General features: G+C 46.5%; 3 protein-coding genes across 8 annotated transcripts in view; all 3 read right to left on the reverse strand.

The window, feature by feature from the left end:
* The window catches only part of MED15 (mediator complex subunit 15), a 19,276-nt gene extending 10,644 nt beyond the window's left edge, over positions 1–8,632 (reverse strand). For 4 of the 6 annotated variants that reach the window (XM_078857684.1, XM_078857683.1, XM_078857680.1 and 1 more), the window contains exons 1-9: positions 8,442–8,632; positions 6,698–6,785; positions 6,073–6,124; positions 5,691–5,717; positions 4,305–4,598; positions 3,405–3,517; positions 2,714–2,806; positions 1,204–1,518; positions 63–188 (exon numbers count right to left, since the gene is read on the reverse strand). In XM_078857684.1, the coding sequence (XP_078713810.1) occupies positions 63–188; positions 1,204–1,518; positions 2,714–2,806; positions 3,405–3,517; positions 4,305–4,598; positions 5,691–5,717; positions 6,073–6,124; positions 6,698–6,785; positions 8,442–8,509 (1,176 nt within the window). In that variant the 5' untranslated portion in view covers positions 8,510–8,632. The remainder of the gene's footprint in view (positions 1–62; positions 189–1,203; positions 1,519–2,713; positions 2,807–3,404; positions 3,518–4,304; positions 4,599–5,690; positions 5,718–6,072; positions 6,125–6,697; positions 6,786–8,441) is intronic. The other 2 variants (XM_078857682.1, XM_078857681.1) reach the window with 2 other exon arrangements.
* A 4,197-nt stretch (positions 8,633–12,829) lies between these two features.
* Positions 12,830–24,305, reverse strand: LOC144933125 (fructose-bisphosphate aldolase, non-muscle type). The gene is made up of 8 exons (XM_078857703.1): positions 24,195–24,305; positions 17,877–17,990; positions 17,136–17,347; positions 16,483–16,698; positions 15,691–15,774; positions 14,635–14,809; positions 13,874–14,073; positions 12,830–13,632 (listed from the first exon to the last, which is right to left on the reverse strand). The coding sequence occupies exons 2-8, from the start codon at positions 17,986–17,988 to the stop codon at positions 13,537–13,539; spliced, it is 1,095 nt and encodes a 364-aa protein (XP_078713829.1). The 5' UTR covers positions 17,989–17,990; positions 24,195–24,305; the 3' UTR covers positions 12,830–13,536.
* The window catches only part of LOC144933124 (aldehyde dehydrogenase family 3 member A2-like), an 82,842-nt gene continuing 78,606 nt past the window's right edge, over positions 20,838–25,073 (reverse strand). Inside the window, exon 11 of the mRNA XM_078857698.1 lies at positions 20,838–20,855. The gene's annotated coding sequence lies outside the window, so the exon portion shown is untranslated. The remainder of the gene's footprint in view (positions 20,856–25,073) is intronic.

Below are 25,073 nucleotides of genomic sequence, written 5' to 3' on the forward strand. Positions count from 1 at the left end.
TTCTCACATCGGCTTTTTTTGTAACCCCAAAGCAACAGTAGAGAGAGAAGCTCAGTACACACCTGTGGGTTGTGGGCCAATTGCATGCGGATGGGAGGTTGCTGCTGCTGTTGCTGCTGTTGTTGCTGTTGTTGCTGTTGCTGCTGTTGTTGCTGCTGTTGCTGCTGTTGCTGGTGCTGCTGCTGCTGCTGTCGTTGTTGAACCAATATTAAGACACGAGGCAAAGATATACAAAACACATGGCGCTGCAAGATATTATACTCGTATGACAACAGTGACATGTCTCTGTTGGTGTAATTTTTACTTGATACAGCAAAACGGATAGTACTCGACTTACGAACATAATTGGTTCTTGAGACCCGTTCGAAAATCGAACGGTTCCCAAGTCGGAACACAATAATGTACTGTATTTAAATGCCCATACGGTCAGTGTCATGAAATGTGTTACGGTTCAACAAAAAATTTAAGTATTATTGAAGTATTGTTAAAGTACTGTTAAACTCATAAATATGAATAATTGTACATTTGCATGTAATACTGGAATACTGTAGCGTAAATAAAACTCACAAAGGCAAATATCCCCCCTATCGCCTGAACAGGCTATTGGGGCAAGTGCTGTTAGCGAGCAGCTTCTATGAAGATGCAGGCTGAGTCAACTTAGGGGAGGCCCAGGACCCATTCAGATAATCGGCACTGGTGTTGATCATGAGTGGGAATCGAACTCGAGTTGCCGCTGTTGGTAGCGCAGCTCACCAACTTCTACCCTACCGCCTCCCAGACACTTTTACACGCATGCGCGCGCCCACATGCACACACTCATTCCCCACGCGAGACAAACTCGTTACATCTCCCTGAACAAAATAGTTCCGCGGTTCAGCTTGCCAAGTGCGAGTTCGTGATTTAGGTCAATGTTTTCCACACCTCCAATTCGCACGGATGGCTGCGTACGATGTGAAAGAAGTTCAACATAGATACGTTCAATGTAAACAAATATATATTCATGGATGCTCGCTGGTAAGTGCGGGTGTTCGTAAATTGGGTGTTCGTAAGTCGGGTACTGTCTGCACTCATAATTGTGTTTTTTTTTATCGTCTAAGGCATCAAATCCAATTGGGGACATCTACACCAGAACATACTTTAGAGTATTATAAAAAAAAAGTGCTATTTTATCATTCAAAATCAAGTTTTTAGGAATCACTGTACCTGAATGGCCCTAATCTGGGCTTGCGCCTGCTGGATATGCTGTGCCTGCTGTTGAATTTGCTGCTGCTGTTGTTGCTGTTGTTGTTGCTGTTGTTGCTGTTGTTGCTGCTGTTGTTGCTGTTGCTGCTGTTGCTGCTGCTGTTGCTGCTGTTGCTGCTGTTGCTGTTGTTGCTGCTGTTGTTGCTGCTGCTGTTGCCCTTGCTGCTGCTGTGCGTTCATGATTCCAGACACGGATCCCGAAACCTGGCCCCCCGCCATGACACTAGTAATGGGCCCACCACCACCGCCACCACCTGCCTGCTGTACTCCCTGGCCCTGAGACGCCACGCCAGGTGAGACAGAAGTCACATTAGAAAACCATCCCCAAATTTCAAAACAAAAGAGTTGCATCATCATTAACATTCATCTCCATACAAAGAGAGATTGGTCCTATTAGGGGTTAAATTATTCATACCGACTATAATCACCCAGTCATGTCTGTCCTTAATGCTCGTGACGTCACAATCCACATCGAACAGCCCCCCTTATTAATAATCATGAGCAGGTGATGTCCTCCAAATGGACATCCCCCCATTATTACCTAATGAGCCAAGAATGTCTGTGTGCAACGCTTGTGACGTCACCCCAAGTCGACCAGCCCCCCTCATTAATAATCATGAACAGGTGACGTCTTCCAAATGGACACCCCCCCCCTTCATAATAATTAGTGGGTGACGTCACTCCACATGGGGGGGGCGAGGCACCTCCTCCCCCCTCCTCGACGTCAACTCACAACCCTCACTACAAAGGCAGAACCCTCACGTCACGTGATCTCCGTGATGCTGTTGAGACATCGAAGTAAACAGGACGTCAAGATGAACAAGGGATTATAACCTTTAAATGAAATAGGTCTGTGTCACCGCGGCCTTACAAATTGCACACAAATGGATGCAATGATTATCACGTCGTGGTCTGCTTTTCGCTTGCAAGTTTCAGATTTACTGCTATACACCCGTCCTTGGACGTGCAAAAGGCTAGTAGATTAATATTTACTCAAGCTCTTGATTCGACTCGCATCACCCATGCAGCCACCAGAGACGATCACTCACTGCAATGTGAAAATAATTATTGGAGTTATGACACCGAATGTTGACAATTCATTCAATTTCCCCCACCTCCAATTAGCACGGCTGGCTACGTAGGGTGCGAAAGAAGTTCAACGTACATACAATCAGGGCGCGGTAGGGGGAAGTGAATCCTTCAAGCCCTACCTATAATACTAGAATTCCCCACCCATTGCAAGCAAGATTCGGTTAATGTTTTTATTTTAAAGGTCAACATGCACTGGAAGAGATGTGGGCACCTAAGCTTTAATCAACCACAAGTGTCCGACAGATCAAACAAACCCTCTGAACAACAGTTCTATACTACATGATACCCAAGGTAAACAATTCCGCATCACAAAAAACAAGTCACTCTGCAATCGCACTTGTCATGTTGACATAACACAGTAAACCTTTCATGGTGTCACCTGTCCTCCGTGCTGTGCTTGTAGTTGCTGCTGCTGCCGTATCTGCAAGTACTGCTGCTGCTGTTGCATTTGCAGTTGTTGGTGCTGCATCCTCTGCTCAATACAGACATGTGCATAACAAAGACTGTCAGGAACAGATGTATACAACAAGAGATGTGGGCATGCAATAATCTACATGCATAGCCCTTTGACAATCCACTACTCGACGAGGACCTCCCCATGACATGTAGATCGTTTGGGTTATCTGACCATACCCCCATCACGCTGGTCACTGTAGGTATGTTAAGATGTCAGCATAGACATTGGAGCATAGAAGTACGGTACAACGATATATTTTGCTGCACTGCCCTTTGGTAACTACCAGAGCACAGTCTCGCAACCGCCTATTCTGGTGTGCAGTGGTTACCTATTCAAGCACGATCTAGGCTCAATCCTACTCAGCTTCCGAGATGTGACGGAAAAAAACGAATTCGGCAATAACACTTGCTTAAAAAAGTGTGAAAATAGGTGACTATTTGTGCAATGGGCCATCGTCACAGCACATAGAGAGGCCAGGGAGGTAGAGTGAGAACTGACAAGATCGATTCGCGATTAGGTGATTTGATCATAAAAACACGTGTGTGTGATGACAAGAATATGTAGATGGGCAAATGGCCAAAGACAAACAGAAATCAAACACTTTTGTTTGCACCTGCTGAATAAGCTGCTTTTGCATCTGCATTTGCTGTTGCTGCTGCTGTTGAATCTGGGCGGCCTGCATGCCCGGCTGTCCCGGTGGCGTTGCGATGCACATTTGTTGAATTGCTGTAGAACAGAAGACACAATATTACTTGTCAATGTGCTTATACAAATACAAAGATCCCCCGTATAGACTCGACACACTTTTGAGGCAAGTGCTGTTAGCGAGCACCTATGAAGGCCGGCAGAGAGTGCTAGTGGATGATATGGCCAGTACCACTCCTTGCCACCTTTGTCTCCCTACTGCTGATGTTTACACATGGCACCACATAATAATATAAGGCCGAGTTGACCAAGTGAAGCCCCAGGACCGGTTCAGGATATCGCTTTCCACTGATGTCAGCCATGATTGACAATCGAACTCTGGTCACTGGGTTTGCAACGCTTAGCAGTGTGCTAACCATTACACCACCGCTCCCCTCTATAAAGGTACACGCACACAGACGTGTATGCACACAAAAACCTTTCTTCAGACTAATTAAAACTGTTAGAGAAAGTACCTTTAGCTAATATTGGCTACATCTGTTATGACACATGGCGGAGTACTGGCACAAAGGCTCCACCACCTACATTACATTACTATTTAAACTTATATAGCATCTACATACGACTGCAACTCAAGACGCTTCACAAAACTTTGCTTCAAACAAATATAAGTAATAAAACATTGCGCGTGAAAACCTAAAAAAACATCTAGATGAAATATATATGAATGCAATTTTGATTTGAATCCATACTCTTTGGTTCTTTGAGTAAAGTCACGTAGGTAGAAAAATAATACATCACGACGTTTCAATCGCAATGCAAGCGACCGTCATCAGGCCCGACATGCCATGCATCGTCTCACCCTTACCCTGCTGTTGCGCTGGTGTGGGCATCCGTCCCGAGGGTGCAAGACCTCCACCCATACCCCCAGACTGGGGATGACCCCTCATCCCCTGAGACATTCCCATGACACCAGGTTGACCTTGCCCAGGCTGACCCATGTTGCCCGGCTGAGGCCCCCCCTGGTTAGGCTGTCCCTGAGGCTGTGGAACCGGCATGCGATGCATGGGCCCCCCAGGAACCTGAGGTCGGGGTACCATCATGGGAGGGCCGGGCTGCCCAGGGCCCAGTGGGGCTATGACCTGCAGCGCGTGCATTGGGTCTGCAGGCACAGAGAGGAGGTCAATGCTCATTCACTACCGAACCTTAAGTTGACATCAGCATAACCCAATAATTGTAAATATATATGAAGAACGTTATCTATGGCATATTTGTTGCTATGTTTTGACAACATATTTAATTGACTTATTTAATATATCCTCACTGATCAACAACACATTAACTAACATTTAACATGTCCTTCATTATTGACAAATCATATCCAAGAATAAAAAAAATGCTGCACATTAAAATCACTGATAAATCATGTTTGACTGTTGACAATATAAAATAATGTATATATTTCATAATCAATGACATATTCAATCAACAGCTATTAAACATGTCCATTTATCAAACATATAGAAATATGCCGCATTTAAATGTTGATGATCTCAAAATTAAGGACAAAATATTGATCATTGAGGACATTAAACAAGTTTATAAAATGTCGAAAACTAACAAAGAATCTTAAAACAGCAAGAAAGATCGTGTAAAAATATTCATGATAAAAATGTAATCTTTACAAATGTAGACGTTCGGCACTTTTTTGTCAATGCACTGGTAGATGAGGGCCTCCCCACGCCATGCAGACTGTTTAAATAATGTAACCATACCTCATCATGCCGGTTACTGTGGGTGGATAAAGGTCACGACCATCGATGTAGGAGCATATAAGTACAGTGCAAGCATGGATTCTGCAACACTGCCTTCTGCTGCCCACCACATAGCCACGCAGCAGTCTATAATAGAGGCATTGCGCATGGCAATCACCAATCCAAGCACCATTCAGGCTCAACAACCCTGCTCGGCTCCTGATATTTGACGACATCGGATGCGTTCTGGGTGATTTGGTCATATGTAGATTATACAACTATGAATGAAAGCCATTGTCAAAATCTTTTCTTCATTAATACTATTTTTGTTGTCCCTCCCCCACCCGTCGCACCTCCGATTTGCATGGTTAGCTATGTACAGTGTGAAACAAGTCCAATATAGATACATACACACATTACATACAGAATCTCCCAAACACGGAAAATGGGAATGTTACAGTTAACACAATTAGTGAAAAAAAAATTAGTACGTCACTCACCACCTTGATTTGGACGAGCCTTCTTTGCTGCAGGGAAAATACGATAATAAATGTTAGCAAGGCACAAAAAGTGCCACTCATGAAAACTATACATTTAGATCAATCACACAAGTGTAAGAATATTTTCTGCTAGACATTGTTTAACACAATTCAAAGTTAGGATGGTAAATCCACTAAGATTGGTTTCAGAATTTTTTAACACCCCAACTTAACATTTGTGAGCAGCCCATCTTTATGATCAAGAGCCAATGACCTTGACAATGTGAGCCAAGATTAAGCGAGGTGTGGAAAGCTGGGCAAGAACTCTTGACTAAAAGCTAAAGTAAGCTAAAATGGACGAAGCACACTGTGAAAAGTAATTCTCAGCTACGCAGATACTTACAGTAGTCTCTTATATGTAGAATTAGCCTGGCAAGCAGCGCCATGTACTCATCCTGTCCAAAAACACAACATTCATCCATCCATCAAAAGTGACTATAACGTTGACCACAAACCGGTATTACTCATGGACCAGCTAACAATAATTGAATGGCCATGAAATGAATTCAGCTGTCTGAGTGCTGAGCAGCTTCTATGACCACTGACACGTCCAAGCCACGACCCTTTTGTTAGCCATGAAAGACAGCTGAAACCGATGAACGAGGTATGTGGTCAGTCTACAATTTACGGAACAAGGCACATATTGAAGATTCAACAAAGTAACTGCCTTTTGTTACCTGTAAGGCAATGGGCTGTATTTACCCATGTTAGAACTACACAAGGGAGATGTGGCTACCTAATCCATATGTGGGGAATTATGGAGTTAAATAATTGTGAAGTGCAATACATCACTCACATAACTGATTATTTCCCAATGCACACTTCTGGAGGTTCAAATGTTATCCACGTGGTGACCCAGAAGCCATCGAATGGCTTTCCAAACTCAAGCTACGTGTATTAAGTTGGCCCATTGCTTTTCAAAAGCCGTACAAAAAAGGGAAGAGTGGGATGTCTTGCGGAGCGCTCACCCTGCTGCTGGCCTTCATGAATACATGGTTCTCCATCTCCTTACTGGACTTGGTTATTGGGTGGCCAGCCTGCCGTACTGCCTCCTCACTGCTCATACCACAATCAGGCGCACATACCACAATCAGGCGCACAAACAAAATATCCTCTCCTCGCCAAACACGAGCACCTCGGGATTTCCCATTTACTATTAATAAAATGCATAACACAAAAATCAGAACGCCAGGGGTTTTTTTAAGTTTTCTGTGCCAAATATCATGGCACAGGCCCATTATGACCACAATAGGGTTAGCTATTACTTGCTTTTTGCAGGAAATGCTCATAAGACTCTTTTGATAAACAGAGTAGAATACTAGGTCAATTCCATACAAAAAAAAACAGGAAGAGCCATTTACCCAGTCAGCTGTGATTCACAAATACGGTAAGGTAATTTATTTTGGATGAGATTGTGTAGATATGCCAATTTTCTTTTTACGAAAACCTATCACCAACCGGCAGATCTGTCACAGGGATTGTTTGACCGTGACGATCAGCGCCAGTTAGTCAAGGACTACTTCAGATATTAACTTGCCACTGAGCTGAGCCACGAATAAGAATCAAACTCAGCTTCCTGAGTTCATGGAGTATGACGTTGATAGCTCGTTTTGAAGCGATGGTCGGTCAAGAATCCAACTCGTCAGCCTCACAACTGTAATTGTACTTCATCATGTCCACTGCAACCGAGCCGTATTACAGAAACGCACAATGAAACAATCTTAAAACTTTATAGCCAGTAAAGTAAACGTCTATGAACTCGGTGATTTCATTAAAACCAAGGCATATCTGAACCGGTCCTGGGCTCTACCCGCTTCTCCAATCCGCATCAGACGCGTACCTGTCAACCCCTTATCAGTGCCCTACCTCATTACAGACCAATTCAGACCTTATTGGTCACCCCGTGCCCTTATAAATCTCAACGTTCATCCTACAAAGTCCCACCACAAGGGAAAAACACAAACAAATAAGACAAAAATATATGATTATTTTTTTTGCCCGAAATGAAACGGCTGTACGGACCTGGAAACTCAATATCTCCGCACAAGAACGACGGGGAAGCCGTATGGGTTGACACGGTATGCATACGTCAACAGTGTGAAGTATGATGGACTCGTGAAGTACCGTATATTGAACTTATGCTTGACACTCATCCAGCAGTTAAGCGACAATTGGTCTGTCATTCATCATCATCATCAGCCATGGTCAACCCACTGCTGGTTGACAAGCCTCCCCAAGCCGCCGCCTGTCACGACCGTACACACTGCAATAAACACTCGACCCTAGCATCTCATTTCATCGCTCCATCTCGTCGGCCGCGTCCCATCCTCTCGCGAAGCGCTCCGCTCTTTGCCTGCCACTCCGTGATTACTCTCCACCGCAGGACATCGTCCCCGCTCACAATGAGCGCTCTTCCCAACGCTCTGAACCACACCATTAACCAGCGTTATTATTCTCGAATCTGCGTGTCCCTCTTAACGTCCCTCACCACCACCACCCCCGCTATAAATGTGTCCCCTCACTGCCACCAGAAGCTGTGAGAGGGAGTCAAACCCGCACTTTGTAACTCTGAGAAGAGAAGAAGAGACGACCGCCCCCCACCACCCCCAGACAGAGGGCCGCGGGCTTGCCTCCCCAGCCGCCCGCGTCTCTCTCCGTCCTCACCCCCCCAGCCGCCACCACCACCACGGCGTCCAACTCTACGCGACTCACATCTGCACCACGACCTTCTGGCGGAACGCCTGGCTGCGCCAGTCCGAATCGCCCATGCCGGAGTCCATCTCGACGACTCTTCAGCCAAAGCCGCTGAAGCCGCCGCCGCTGCTGAAGCCTCCTCCACAAGTCCACACCGCCGCCTCCTCTGTAGGCAAGGCCTCTCTCGCGTGACGTCACCACGCACGGGAGGGGGGTGGGGCCGTGACGTGAATTACGTCATGACGCTGGAGCCGGTGCCGAGGCCGTGACGTCATGACGCTGGAGCAGGGATCGTGACGTCAAGACGCTGGAGCCGGTACCAAGGTCGTGACGTCATGATGCTGGAGCCGAGGTCGTGACATCATAACGCTGGAGCCGGTACCGAGGCCGTGACGTCATGACGCTGGAGCCGAGGCCCTGACGTCTTGACGCTGGAGCCGGTGCCGAGGCCGTGACGTCACGACGCCAGCGAGAATTTCGGGGTGTGGGCTAGCGGCTCAGAATAAGTAATCTTTATAATTGTATCTGTGATAAAGGTGATTTAATTTGTATGTGTGTGGTGGGGGGGGTGTTAGATCGGGTAAGTGTGTCGTAAAAGCCGCCACCACCCGACACAGCCAATTACTGTAGCAAGGTGTGTCACGTAAACAACACGTGGCCGCCAATTCGTGACAACTTCAGCACGCCGGAGTGTTGGAGAGTAAATCCACAACATTGGGGACGTTTCGCCGGTGGTTACAACTCGCTTCGTCAGGCGATAAGGCAGAATTGCGTATTCATTCATACTGGAGTAATGCGATGAGCCATACAGATCTTGTTTTAGAGTTTATATTCTATTCTCCTGGAAAAAAACATAACATTTATACCCAAGCACTTTTTAGTATTTGTGTATGTATATGTTATGGGTTTTTTTAAAGACAGCACAAGTTGTGAAATGTGTTGTTCCCCCGGACAAAGCCGCGTCCTTCCTGCTAGTGAGCTATGAACATGACACACACACAACAAACAGGACAAAAACACGATAGGAATGCAAAGAACTGTATAGGAAAGGAAAACATCACTTTAAAAAAAATTAACCCGTAAAAACAAAGTTTTTCACTATAAATCCTTTATATGCGTGGCGGCTAGAGTCCTCTCGTCCTCTGGCTTGAGATGGCTGCCACCTATGGGTCAGATGATTGCCTGCCACCATTAAGCAATTGGTAATTAAATATAATTTATTTTTTCCTAAAAAGTGTAAAAAAAAAATAAAACATTTTCACGAAAATAAATTGTCACGCACAACGAGTCTGTGTGCAAAATGTCAGCTCGATTGGATCACGGGAAGTGGGTTAAAAAACGACCGAAAGATTTGCATGGTCGTAAGCACGCAAGCAAGCAAGTGAACTTAATATAAAGTATTTAAAAATATACAAATAAAACTAAAAATTGTATACAATCAGGTAAAGCCCACTGGAGCTTTTAGCTTATTATTCAGAAGCGACCTGGCCACAAATGATAGCTCAAAGAAGTGGCTTATCACGTGGAAATCTAAAGCAAGCAAAATAATCTAAATAATATAAACGCACGTTTCTAACCGTGGGGGGGGGGGGGGAAGAACCGGAGATCAAATCCACGCGACCACTTGGAGAGAGACACGCAAACTCCAAATACACAGCAGGCGTCAGGGTCTGGATCGAACCCGAGACCTCCTGCATACCGGGAGAGATGGTTAACATCTCGCTGTTTCTCTCCGACAGATGTCCCCTATTGATTCTCGAACATGCACATGTGCATGTGAGATACATACAGGGTGTTTCGATTTAAAGCTTTCGTGACTGCAGGGATTCATTTTCTTGGTTCTTTCGGTAAAGTCACGTAGAATGGAAATAATAAAATAAAACATAATAAAATAATTCTCACGACGTTTCGGCCACAACGCATGCAGCCGTCCTCAGGTGAAGACCAGGTCTGTCGGGGAGAAAGACCTGGTCTTCAGACGCTGTCTCCCCGACAGACCTGGTCTTCACCTGAGGACGGCTGCTTGCGTTGTGGCCGAAAGACCTGGTCTTCAGACGCTGTCTCCCCGACAGACCTGGTCTTCACCTGAGGACGGCTGCTTGCGTTGTGGCCGAAACGTCGTGAGAATTATTTTATTATGTTTTATTTTATTATTTCCATTCTACGTGACTTTACCGAAAGAACCAAGAAGATATACAGGGTGCTTAACAAAAATGTGTTAACACTTCTGAGAATGTGCAACAAGGCCACAAGAAATGTGCCTCCGGGCTCTGGAGACCACCTGGAGAAGATTCCAGGCACGTGTTGACAATGCTGGCGAACAAGTGGAGACTGACTTTTTAAAGCTATTAACATACGGTTGTTATCTTTTGACAGTGTAATTATCCCTTCTTTTTCCATGAAAAACGATAGTCCCATATAAGTACGAATAGGGTTTCCCCTTTCTGGCAATAAAACAGCCGTGTTAAGATGTTAAAAACACCAAACTGAAACCTTTTGCAAGGAATCATGTCTGCATTAACCACAATACTTGTGGTGAAAATACAAACAAAAAACACGCTCTGACAGAATATGCATTGTCTTTGAAACTGATTGGTCCACACCAGAGACAGCTTTCTTTAGAGCCTCGTCTCAAACAGCGTTAGACCAGAGGACGCCAAAAGGCGAACAGCACAAAGACAACGCACTATCAAGGACATTGAGAGCTCGGGGGTGAGCAACTACATCATGGGTCCTCCTTTGCCAGTATCAAAATATAGGATTAGGTTTTCCCCTTTCTGGCAATAAAACAGGCGTTAAGATGTTAAAACACCAAACTGAAACCTTTCAATTTCAAAGAGAGCATGTTTTTTGTTTGTATTTTCACCACAAGTATATGTGGTTAATGCAGACATTATTCCTTGCAAAAGGTTTCAGTTTGGTGTTTTAACATCTTAACACCTGTTGTATTGCCAGAAAGGGGAAAACCTATTGTTATATTTTGATATTGGCAAAGAAGGTCCCATGATGTAACTCCCATATAAGTGATAACATTTTTTTAAGCACCCTGTATATACAGTAAATTGAAATGAATTGTAGTTCTATCAGTCCACAGCTTTGGGGGGGGGGGGATGGGGAGTTGTTTGACCATACTTCACCATACTGGTAAGTGTGTGTTCGTGAAGTGGTGGGAGCACGGCCTAGATTATTAAAGAGGCTGTTGTCCTGTTATTCACCAAGGCCCTTGGTTTTATTGTAATGTTTCAATAAAAAAACTAATTTGATAAATAATGGTAACTCATTGAAAACTGAGAAATGCTGGATTACAGATTCATTTAATCACTATAGCACAACCACAAAATCTTACGCAGTAATTTAACACGCAATAAACCCCATTCAAAATGCTCCAGATGTCACACCTGTAGAGGTAACTGCTGCTCGGTCACAGTACAATGACATGGAAATCCCCTGGACCAGATGAAATAACCATTCACATCTAAATGTAGCGGGTACACTTCTTGCCAAAATGCGCCGAAAAGTCAGGGTTCCAGTCCTCTCCACCACCGCCTCCGTCACAGCTCCCTCCTTCAGTGATCTTCATCCCCAGCTCTCTCTCTCTCTCCCCTCACTCCTGACATCCTCCCTTATCCCCACAGCCCCCTCTCCTATTCCCTCCCCCTCATCCCCAGCCACCAATCCCCTATCTTCATACTTCGGACCGTGTCTCATCTCCTGCCACCAATCCCCTATCTTCATACCTGGAGGTTACTCCCAGTGAGCTGTGAAGGGATTGACAGCAGTGTGTGTAGAGAGGGCATGGAATCACGATGTTGTGGGGACCGTTGTGGAAGAATGTTACTAAAGAAATGGGAACCAGCTATGGGAAAAGTTAGGGGAACTATCTACTAAATGTGTACACAAATTAAATACCTCATTTAAATTCGCATGAAAAAGGGGGAGCCAAAAACGATTAAAATAATTACAGACCCATTAGTCACTTCTGACACACAACTCGTTCCGGAATATCAGCGAACAAAATAATGGTCCATTTAGAGACCATAACAACTATCTGGTTTAAGAAAAAAGGGTTCTCTACCATTGACTATATTCTATCAGATTAAAGAAAAAGAAAATTTAATATTATCTACCATTGTGCTTAGCCTTTGCAGACCGAGTAAAACACAAGACCACTTTTTCTTTAACGTATTAGCTTAGATCTCTCTTGCACAAGACAACCTTTTTCTCATTCGCCATGATGCATGGCGCTTTATCATAGCGTGGTGGACAAGGGCCCTGGTGCAAAGTGTGAAATGGGGACCCCTTCCACCGTCCAATTTACCCTCTCTTCATAGCCCACCGCCCGCACACTGGATAGCCACACCACTGGCACGCCGTGTATTCTTGGGCAGCATGACACGAGACCTCGGCTCTGCGTCAGAATTGGTTTTATTGACGAGCAGCAGCAGAGGACAGAGCTTCGCAGTCCAGCACAAAAACAAAGGCATCCGTCGAGGACAATTTGCACCTGCACAACAAATTCACAGCGCTAACATTACCGAAGGGCGAGCCGCCTTCCCACTTCCAAAACCCACAGCAGCATTTCTGAAGAGTTCACAACATAGAGGAGTTTTGTTCACATTGGTTAAGAATGTAATAACTGAATAACAATAGTTCCATTAGTGAGAACCGCAAAAATATATTCCACACGCAGGAATCTGTTCTGGAAGAGTGCATATGAAGAATCTTTAATTTAAACAAATCACTTCACAATAGAAGAACAATCAAGTACATGATACCCTCTCATAAAAAGATAATCTGCACTTGCGTTAGCAACCCACAAAGACTTTTCACAAGACAAGTGTTACTCGAATGCATTAATTGGCACACAGCTATCACGAACACCTGCTCAAATTGGTTCTTCCTCAAGCTTTCAGAATTCAGAAGCCACTGCCTTTTTATTTTACCGCACCTCCCATTTCTACCTTACCAAAGTGAACACAACAATTTCTTTAACAGCTACACCTTTTTAACCGACACTGCAAGTGTGCTTCGACAATAAACGTTATTTTTATTTGGCCCTTTTACAATCAATGCTATGGTTTTTTTTATTCTCTCCTGGATGAAGCTTGCAAACTCAGTAGTTGTGGTTTGCGATGAAGAGAGATTCCGATGCTGCACTGCCAGATGATCCGGCAGGGACGTACTTGCCCTGGGCAGCCAACCCGTTAATCTGTGGAGAATCAACAAAGGGAAAGGTGAACATGTAGTTAGACCGCATAGCAGAAATGTCATACCCGTATTCACAACGCTTATTATCAAGATCACACAATTACAGTAATGTTATTGACTTTCCTAAATATTAGACATTATCCTACAGCAACATCGACAATTTTCCACACTGGTCATCATCAACATTAACATGGACGACTTTAATGAAAGGTGGTGGGTGGTTTTGGTGGACAATGGCTTACGGCGGCACGCTTTTCAAACTCCTTCTTGGCAGCGGGGATGTTTGCAGGAGCTCCGGCCCAGGCCTTGAGCACGGAGGCCTGCAGAGCTCGGCCGTACGAGAAGCTCAGGGCCCACGGCCGTTCCAGAGGCACCTTATTGATTGCATTGAGGTTGAGAGAGGCATCCTCCTCACTCTGCCCACCCGACAGGAAGGTGATACCTGCCGAGAGATACCGTCATTAGTCTCCATCGCTCACCATCACTGTCATCATGCGCACTTTACGAGCGTTTCCCTTGCGGCGACTTAGCCCATCGAGATCCACTGCAGCCTAGCAGGAATATTTCTAGCATCGGAAATTAAATGGCGATTTGGTAACAAGTCGAAGCTAAAACGTGCACTTTGAATGCAATGTTGGGACCCAATCATAAATTTTCCCAATCTCATCAGATCTTGCTAGCGGAGCAGGGTGGTTCCTGGAGTTCCCAGGATGGGTGACCATCATACACAAGGTTGTTTATAGGCTCCTGCGGGGCTATATGGCGGGCAGCCTGGGGGTAGCGCAGCAAACTCGTTGTACTTGCGCATACTTTCTATGCTCCCACAAGCTAGTTAGACAATTTCCCTGCGATGTACTCTAACATAAGGAGGCGGAGATGGAATTCCGAGTCCTGAATCGGCAAGACAACAGTGACACCTCCGACAAGACATCTCGAGCAAGTAAATGCACGAGCACCGGTCTAGCACACCAACCGCACACTGCCACACTCGCGCGACGCTTACCAGGCACCGCGCTGGGCACAGTGCGACGGAGTGCAGTGACAGTTGCCATGGCGACCTCCTGTGGTGAACAGCGAATCTTGGAAGCCTGCCCAGCCGTCACCATGTTTGGCTTGAGCAGGCTGCCCTCCAGGTACACGTGGTGGTCGCTCAGCGCCTTGTAGGTGGCTGCCAGGACCTGGCGAATGAGCAGCGATAAAACGGGGAAGCTTGACGGACGATGTTGAAAACTACCACGCAGGTTTTCATGGCTTTGGTACTATCACTCTCGGATGTGTTGTCGGGTTGTATTGCCGCGAGCTTCCTCATGAGCCGATGGAGCAGCTAACATCCTCACATATAAAGTAGCCAGCTGCTGTTGGCGTTTGACAGAATCCGAATCTTTATTTCTACTGGAGGAATCTGATGAGCTATTCAGCTCTTTTTCACCGATGTCCAGTAGGACAATTCAGTTCATGAAGAAGCTTGCAGAGAAAAACGTCAGGGCAAACAACATGAGCACATAGGATAGCTATGCCGTAAACAAGTTTACAATTGTCTCTTTTCCCCGTCGCCCAGTTAAAATTACTCACACATATTCACATGTGGGTAAATTACTTGTTTGAGCTCAGTGACCGAGCATGGGTGGCATCGGCTCTGGTGCAAGAAATGCAATGGGGCACCCTGTCTAATTGGTTTCAGACAACTCGAGTTGGCTCCAAATTCAAGTTGGGTGCCAATTCGGACAGGAGCTCAAATGCGCTGGGCGGATTTCACATTGAGGGCTGGGCTGAACTCCCTCCAACAGAATTTGAGTCAAGCGGAAATTACGCTTCTGGGAAACAGCTGCCGAACTCGTGTGAAAACTCAAGCCACTTGGAAAACCATGAAAAATGGCACCAATTCTGACCAACTTAAATTCCAGGAGACATCAGGCAGACTCGAGTTAGAAACAAGGTGAGATTTGCTTGTTCTGTTGATGCAAGCAAACATTTTTTGTAAATATATACCACGAAACAGAACGGGTGTTGAGCAAACGTAGCCGATGGTCATGGACTGGAAACGCACGGGCGTACTCACCTTCTCGGTGACGTACTGGCACGTCTTGAGGTCGTGGTCTCCATCGGGGAGGATCTCAGGCTCCACGATCGGCACCAGTCCATTCTATTATAAACGCCACAAAAGGTCATGGCATTATTACAAAAATTAAAAAACAATAACTTGCAGATCTTCGTCAACCACTGGATGTAGACATCCCCAACGCTGTGTTGGTCAGTGCAGGGTTTATTAAAGAGGGTGCACGGGTGCCAAGTCCCAGTTCAGAAATCCCTTTTGCCAATGATGATAGCCGTGGCCGGGAGTTGAAATTGAGTAACCAGTTTCATAGAGCAGTGAGCTGGGCACTACCCAACCGCCCCAAGATTGACAAAATCATATTTTATCTAAAATCCGTTATGGTAAAGTGATCACTATAGCCAATTATATTGATGCTACTATCCTTTGCCATCACTTCCTTCTACTGCTACAGGTGTTCTGCTGCAGTCTCCCACTCTCTGGTCTTCTCCTTAGTCACCAGCCTATGGGTGCTCCTCAAATTCCTATCTAGGTAACCCCTGGCCATTCACAGTGGTGCACAAGCACTAATAACAACACAGTCACATTCGTCAGTAACACCTTGTGGCCTTAGAGGATGAGGTATAATTTAGACAACGTCTTTTGGGAAGGGCCACCGCCCAAAACATCGCCTATTGTGTACTTTTCCTCTTTGGCAGCACTCCCGATGAATGTGTTGAGATGCATTTTTTTCTATTCATCCCATCCTCACGGTTAATACCGCCGTGGTGGTGGCAGCGGCGGCAGTGGCGCCATCACCTGCTGGCAGATGCTGGCGTAGCGTGCCAGCACGTTGGCGTTCTCGGCGATGGCGAGTGCCGAGGGCGTGTTCTTGGAGATCTTGAGCACGCAGCGCCACTTGGCGAAGTCGGCGCCGTCCTTCTTGTAGCGGGCGCAGCGCTCTGCCAGCCCGTCTAGGCCCTGTGTGGTGCTTTCCCCATCGGTGCCTGCCAGGGGCACGGTGCCCTTGTCAACCTGCAACAAAAACGAGCAGTGCCCAGTGTTGTAATGATGATGATGACTGTAATAATGGCCTTCCTGGGTGGGTACAAATCCGGGTTTCACTCACCTGGCAACAAACTGGCTTTCCAAGTACAAGGCATTAATCGTCTCAGCCGGGTCAACTGTGACTACATAAAAAACACACAACACCAAGTTAAATTTTATTTTACACTTCATCTGGCTAAATTCCAGCTCTGAGAAGAGTCAGTGAGAGGTGCTGGTTCTCGGGGCTGGTTAATTAGTGCTATGGTCGCAGCTAGAACCTGATGGACTTGTGCATTCCATCCACACCTTGCCCCCCCCCCCCCCACCCGTCGCCACCCCTCCGTCCCCGATCGCTACTCGTGTGTTCCTTTCAGATTCATCATCGCTGGTGCTAACAAGCGCGGAGGCAGCCACCGCCCACTCACCTTGATCCCCACGACGATGCCGCGGTCCTTGATGAGCTTGACGAAGGGCGTGCCGTCGTCCGTCTTCTGGTAGAGCGTCTCCTCGTAGAAGATGATGCCGCCGATGGCCTTGGTGACGCTGGGGTCGCTGCTGAACAGCAGCTGCCGGTAGACGCGGCGGTTCTCCTCCACGTTCTCCACCTTAATGGCCGAGAGTCGCTTGCCCATGGTGCCTGGGATGGCAACAGCAACCAGTGGTGGCGGCATGAGGTATGGCAAGCCCTCGCTTAAAACGCGTGGTCTTCACGCAACGTGTTTTCACTATAACGCAGTTCTTCCACGATGAAACACTTTTCGCACAACGCGAAAGCGCCCGTTAGAACTCTGAGCGGCCAACGACGAACTAGTTTCTTGAGCTGCACAGTGATACAGCTTGCAGAATGATCCAGTACGCGCTGACGTAGCACGAATTATTTGTCCCGCCATCTGTGCGTGTGCACATCGTATCTCGCCAAACTTTATCGTTACGTTACTGATGGGGAAATAGTTTTCGCTTAACCCATTTTTCTCTTAACATGGCACTTTCCAGGAACACATCTACAGCCCAGTATATAAGGTGGGGTAAAAGCAGCATTTCAGTGGGAAACTGCCCAATAGAATTTCATACGCGAGCCTCAATATGATCCGATTTCACAAACATTTTGACTGCACTTAAATGGGGCAGTTTTTCTGTCGACGATTCCCCCCGAGTGAAAATCGCACCGGTGGACTCATCAGCGGCGAGGATTCCTTTCCCGTTCGAGACGATGCGCTGTGCAATCTCCGCCAGCTCCTTCTTCTGCTCAGGGGTGAGCGCAGGGTACAGGGCCGCCATTTCTGCTCACACACACACAAAAGACAAGAGATCCTCCATATAGCCATAGACTGTTGCGGAAAGTGCTGTTAGCGAGCACCTATGAAGGCCGGCACGGTACACGAGTGGGTGGGTGGCCAGCACCACGCCCGACCGCCTTTCTCTCCCCAGTGGCGATTTTGACACACCGCACCTGATACTCATTTGAGGCTGAGCCGAACTAGGGGAGGCCCAGTTCAGATAATCGTCACTGGTGTTGGTCTTGAGCAGCAATCTAACTCGGGTCGCCGGGTTCGCAGTCACAGCACATTAAACACAATGCTACCGCTCCCCACACACACACACGCCTAGAGAACTGCCATTTCTGCTTACAAGACACACAAAACAAACACATATGCGAGCATAGGGCCGCCATTTCTACACGGACACAAAACTAACACAAAGACACACGTGTCCATGGCTGCCGTTTATGCAGACATGCGTACACACCTAAAGGAGTACATTTTCTGCGTCGCTCATTCGATCTGTGCCCAAGAAAGTGGGTACAATGTGGATCCTGAGTTAACAAGAGCATTCCCCTCCTGTGAACCACTAGCTTGCTTTCGCCACTCCAAATTGAGAAAAACAAGATTTGCCAAGCCTCAAACTGGAAAAGTTTCTAAATTCTGCTGTCATATATCTGTGCTCTACAAGTTTTGGCCTAAGGTCATTTAGACAAGAGCCGGCTACAGGAGGAAAATAAGGGACGCACACTCGGCTCAAACGAAAGAGGATGTTTTACGCGTTGCATCTACGCATCATTACTCATTCCTATCAGTAGCAATGCAAGTGGCTTTGTGGCTGTTTAATGACCAGGTTTAAACTCCCTTTCTGTTCTTGTTTTAATTAATAAAAAAAACATATATTAATCCAGAACCCGTGACCTTTGGACTGGATTTGACATTCCCAACAACATATTTTCTTCCGCGTCAGCGCACGGAAAACACAGCAGGCCAGGGGTTGTGCAAAGCTGGCAGAAGAGTACACATCGCCATCCAAGCACGCACACTCAGTTACTCAAAAAAGGCCCACGCGTCGACTTATTCAACCAAAACTAGCGGAGAGGCAATGGATGACCACTGTAATATTCACCCCGCATTATATAAAAAAAAAATCGCTGAAAGCCTACAAAATAACCAACGTTTCCCAGTTACGTCAGGATTTGGAGATAACCTGAATCAACCCGGTGAGCACTCCCACCTCAAGCCAGTTGTCTCAGAGCAAGCAAACAAAAGCAGAGACGTCACGTCAAGCGCCGCTCCAAAGGCAGTTCTTGCAACTGCAGCAGAGTAAACACATTTCCACTGGCGTGGTAACCAGTGCACTTAGCCCCCCTCTCAAATCCTGACCTCAGCAGTTTACTCGCCACTGAAGTTCATTCTGTCCAGGGAGAGTAACCAACACGTAATGACTCCCTTCCTCCTCCCCCCCGTTTGTGTGGCTGTTTTCTCTTTTACCAAAAATTAGTTGTGTAGAGGCTTCGGTTTTGCAAAGTTTGTGTAAGGTTCAAATTGTACGATTAATACGCTTGCAGGGAAAATGAAACGTCACGGTTTAACTAGAACCCTGCTTGCACCCACTGCCAAAACACCCAATCCCCCCCCCCCCCCACAGGATACCTAGATTTCCCTTCATTGTACAAAACTATTCCCAATTCTCAACTTGTGAAAATCAGACAAATCTGAAGGGAGTCAAGTAAATTTCTAAAACCCAAAAAGATTGTTTTGATGTACATTATCAGTCGTGGGGTTTTTTTTCCACCGAGGTCATACATGGGTCATCCCTCGTTCATTCTGGCAACAATGAGCCCTTGTTAAACTTTGCAAGACAAGTTATGCAAGCACTGTGATTCGATGATGGGCTAATTACAATTTACCATCGTGTTAGATGTTGGTTAGGATCCATTTTTCATCAGTTCGATATTAGAGAGGTGAACTTAAATTTTCAAAATAATATTTGGTTCGGTATACGAATTATTTTGCAAATCAAATTGCAGAAACTGTGCTAGTCATGCTGGAAATCTGTTACACTACCGATCCAATCGGTTGCACAATCTGCTGTGGTCAAGCACTACCAAACACCCCACAATGAAAGCAACAACTGCTTTCAGTGCGTTTACTCTCCTACACGGTTCAGATTATTCAGGTCAAAGTGCACAAACATCCATGAGCAAAAAAGCAGAAAACAACCTCTCCAAATCCACCCTGTTGCCACTCCTACCACCACACCCACCCATCCACCCTCTCTGCGCCCACTTACGGCCACAGCAACACACACCACCATCAACAACCGACCCTACAAAAATTACCACGATGCCCTTCAGCCTTCGGCGCACGAGGCTGCATGCATTACAATGCCTTGTTTGTTTGTGCCCTCCATGGGTCACCGTCATCATCGCCATTATCGAGAGGGCTGTCCAATCTGGAAAACACGTGACCAGGGACTTGGCACGTAGCCAGATTAATTATTTACCAGGATCCACATCAGAGGTCGCAACCGGGTACCCGATACCCGTACCCTACCCGATACCCGGCTACCCGTACCCAGCCGGGTACGGGTACCCGTTGGCGACCCTGGTGCGGCCGGGTACGGGTAGGCCGTGAGTCACTGGTGAGTAACCGTTTGTCACTCATTTCCCAACGTCTTGTCTCTTCTCACAATTCAAGTTCCTAGAATCAACCCACCCGCGCCTGTAACATGGCTTCATCCCAGAGGTTGCAATCGGGTACCCGTACCCGTACCCTACCCCCGGCCGGGTACGGGTACAGGGATATCGGGTAGGGTACGGGTACCCGATTGCGACCCTGGTGCGGCCGGGTACGGGTAAGGAATCAAAACCCGTTTGCGACCTCCGATCCACATCTCCCCATAGGGATGGCGAGACGACGACCGACCGCTTAATTATGCAGAAGAGCAGGATCTATCTAACGTGCAGAGTTCAGCCGTGGAAGTGCATGTACCAGGAGGAGGACAACTTTTGTTAAACTTTTAACCAGCGTGGACATGCCTGATTGACAAATGGGGGGGGGGGGGGAGGATGGCAGCTGGAGGGTCGGTAAGCAAAGGTTGAAGGTCAGGAGACCAAAATTCCACAAAAGTCCACCCACCCACTTATTAACAGGGCCATCACAAACGATTCCAGTGTCCACACAATGAAAAGTTTCCAACACCACAGGGGCAGTTAAATTTCGATTTAAAGCTTTCGTGACTGCAGGGATTCATCTTCTTGGTTCTTTCGGTAAAGTCACGTAGAAGGGAAATAATAAAAATATGTTTTATTTTTATCATTTTATTACTTCCCTTCTACGTGACTTTAACGAAAGAACCAAGAAGATGAACCACAGGGGCAGGCTGAAGCAGTACCCTCTACGTGCAGGAGCTGTCACAGAGGGGGTTGTGGTTCAGTTCAACACATCGGGTTCAGCCACAACATCTATTCCTGTGCCATGTCGGTTTTAGTTTAGTTTAGTTCATTTAATGTTCACTTGGGGTAGGGGCCTATTGAGCTAAGGGTGACCCCCCTGGGGTGAAAGGGTGGGGGGGGGTAAAAAGGAAAATACAGAAATAGTAAAAAAATATATATTACAGCGAATTGAACAGGAAAATCCACCACACTAGCAGCAGCTACTTGAAACTAGCCATTCAGAGGGCATTGAATTGGAAAAAGACACAGGATGGGAAGAGCTTCATCCAGCAGTGGATTAACAAAGGCTGTACAGTATTAAATTTGTATTAGTATGTTACATTCACGAGTTCAGTAACTATTATAAACCACGTTTTACACCATTAAGTGTAAAGCTTAAAACAGAAAATATTCGTCACACCCTAATAGCAACCCACGAATTGTGACAATTCCTCAGAATCCCTCAGGAGTTTTGAAGCGGGCGGGCATCTTTGTTCCACCCCTACCGGGGAGAGGGGGAGGGGGACACGTCGAATTGCCAACGAGCTTGCGGTGCGTGATTGCTAAAATATCCTGCAGGCACCCAGTCTTGCAGGAGGGTCGTAAATGGGAGGGAGAAGAGGCGGCGAGAGAGGGATGACCTCTAATTATGACCCCCCCCACCCGACTTCGGTATTTCACTTGCAGCAGCTCAGTTTGGGGTTGTCCAATGTACGTCCCAAGTAAGAGAGTTGCATTCGTTGCATGCGGTGCGCGAGCATTCTCTCCGTACTACGCCATGATGACGAAGAGCTTTATTAAGAAAAGACAATGATTCGGTGTTAAAGACGGCCATTTGAGGCGTGGGGTGGAGCGGTGGCACGGTGGTTAGCACACCGCGCTGCAAAACCCGGTGCCCCGAGTTCGATTTGCGAGTGATGTCACAACAGGCTTTAGGCCTCATCCCCCCTGACCAACCTCCACTGAGCGGCGTGGTGAAGTATGGTCATGGTCAAACAATCGACACGACCGACACTGCACAAGAGAGGCCTTTCGATTTAAAGCTTTCGTGACTGCAGGGATTCATCTTCTTGGTTCTTTCGGTAAAGTCACGTAGAATGGAAATAATAAAATAATAAAAAGAAAACATTAATTAATTCTCACGACGTTTCGGCCACAACGCAAGCAGCCGTCCCCTCTTCTCGACAGACCTGTTCTCCATCTGATGACGGCCGCTTGCGTTGTGGCCGAAACGTCGTGAGAATTATTTTATTATGTCCATTCTACGTGACTTTACCGAAAGAACCAAGAAGAAGGGAGGCCTTCGTCCAGCAGCAGAAAGATTGCTAAAGGGCTGTAAATTTGAGATATTATTTCGAAAGGAACGCACAAAATGGGAAACTCCTCACCACCGTACTGTATTTACTTAGCATTCTGATACTTTGTAATCTGTCAACTTACTACGGCCATGTATCATTATATCGTAAAACCTGTCTTGCCTCTGACCACGCTGGCACTTTCACCGAAACCAAACCCTGATTACGTTGGACTGAAGCAACCTGCCACCAACCACCACCACTATCAAACACTGCACTGTACTGCAGGTCGGATAAAAACAAATCTATGGTTTTCATTTATACAGCTAGCCAGACAAAAGGGGTTTGCAATAGCAGTTGTCAGTTCTAGTGTCTTATTTACGCGTTGCACAATTACACTTTTTGGTTGACGCGGCGATGTTTAAGGAGAGGCGTTACATCTACAGATGGATAATCTCATCGAGATGCGTGTCTATTGGCATCAGACATCTGGGTGGACCGCACACGTGAAGGCAAACGTCGCGTGGAACAAAACCAGCGACGGCAATCGTGAACATTACACGGGCGCTGCCAATTTGTAATAAAACCAGAAGCGTTAGAATGCTGATGTTACTGGCCAATGGGCATGTCATGATGAACTCCCCTGCTCCTACCCAGCGAGTTGGTGAATCGTCACAGAACTCGATTATTTTGTTGTTGTTGTTGCTTCCCCCCACTTGCACAGCTGTTCAGTGCACATTTGTTTTGCATTATTGTTGTTGTTAAATACGGCCATCAATTCTCTTGCAACGTATCCCAAATGGAACCGTATCTTTACAAGGCCTCTAACCAGCTCCTTGAGGGGGGGGGGGGACGTGTCACACAGCGATCCAGCAGTTGTTGACGAAGTCTGGGAGCTGGGCTTGTGTGGGGGAAGGGGGCGAGATCAGATCAGAGCTGGCTTGAACAGGTTTTTTTTTATAAGTGGCACGGACATATAAGCGCCCAATCAAAGTGAACTTATCGAAAAGCTTACCAAGTCAATGTGGCACAGATAACAAAAATAATTAAACGGTGCATTCTGGGATGACATGCATTGCGTAAACGGTGTCAGCATCAAGATATAAAAGTTGGATACACCGGATCAGCAGTTAGCACGAGAACACACACCACTACCAAACACAAGTCTGTCCACATTTTTGCCGTCTTGCTCCCCACCCCCCCAGGGTAACGTCCCAATTTGCCATTCCCATGCATTGCATGTAAAGTTGAACTCGGCTCCACTGCAAGCACTACAAAGCAAACGTAAAGTACTTTTCAAAAGGTTAAAAAAAATCAATCTCGTCCTTTCAAACACCACAATACTTGACGGTTTAACAACGCCACGTAAAACAGAGATGTTATAGTCCGATGGACTAAAACACGTATTTACATGCTTATTATTCATTGCTTTGTGGGTATGAGTTGGCACACATCCCAAGAGAAGATTGCGTTGCACTGTTTGCTCATACCTGCTGATCACCCGACTTTAAGATTCTTTTGCAAGAAACTTGAATTCTGCCTCTGGTGCTGCTGCTGCTGCTTTGCTCGCTGACTTGCCCCGAGTGGAACGTGGCCACGTCAATGCCCCCTCTTGAACCCTGCCTCCCTCTCCCATTGGCTGCAAGCAGAGATCCTCATCCACGCGTGCACATCAACGCCCCCCCAACCACCACCACTGCCCCCCCCCCTTGGGGTGGTTCAGACGCACAATGACGATTGGCCAAATAAGAGGTGCGGGCAGGGGGAGGCGACCGGCAGAGAAAGCGCCACCCAGCAAAGTTGTTGCGAAAGCTTTTAGCAAGAGGAGGGGGGGGGGGAGAAATTTTTTTATTAAATGAAAGACAACGCACGTTGCAGCAGGCGGGTGGCCAATGCGATGGATGTTCGACCCGAGGAGAGGCTCAGGCGGTGAACGAGGGGAGATTTGATCCGGGGGCGGCAGCAGCAGCAGAGGCAATGTGGACTTGCCCAACTTCGCACTGAAAACGAATTAAGAGTTTAATCCAGTGCAGCAGACAATGCATATCGTCTTACCAGATGAACTCGAGTGCGCGCGTTTGACCTTCATTAAAACTATCAGGGGCTCATCTTCTTGGTTCTTTCGGTAAAGTCACGTAGAAGGGAAATAATAAAATTATAAAAATAAAACATAATAAAATACAATTCTCACGACGTTTCGGCCACAACGCAAGCAGCCGTCCTCAGGTGAAGAACAGGTCTGTCAGAAAGACACCCGAGGACGGCTGCTTGCGTTGTGGCCGAAACGTCATGAGAATTGTATTTTATTATGTTTTATTTTTATTATTTTATTATTTCCCTTCTACGTGACTTTACCGATAGAACCAAGA

The sequence above is a fragment of the Lampetra fluviatilis genome, chromosome 6 (genome assembly GCF_964198595.1).
Source record: "Lampetra fluviatilis chromosome 6, kcLamFluv1.1, whole genome shotgun sequence".
In the NCBI taxonomy this organism is placed as follows: domain Eukaryota; kingdom Metazoa; phylum Chordata; class Hyperoartia; order Petromyzontiformes; family Petromyzontidae; genus Lampetra; species Lampetra fluviatilis.

What these genes read in the sequence shown, in the direction of transcription:
- LOC144933125 (XM_078857703.1), bottom strand. Translation starts at nt 17,988, where the DNA reads ATGGCGGCCCTGTACCCTGCGCTCACCCCTGAGCAGAAGAAGGAGCTG. An exon ending in ACGCCAGCATCTGCCAGCAG is followed by an intron (nt 15,775 to 16,482) that starts GTGATGGCGCCA and finishes CGTTTATAATAG; the next exon opens with AATGGACTGGTGCCGATCGT. An exon ending in AGTTTGAAAAGCGTGCCGCC is followed by an intron (nt 13,633 to 13,873) that starts GTAAGCCATTGT and finishes GATTCTCCACAG; the next exon opens with ATTAACGGGTTGGCTGCCCA.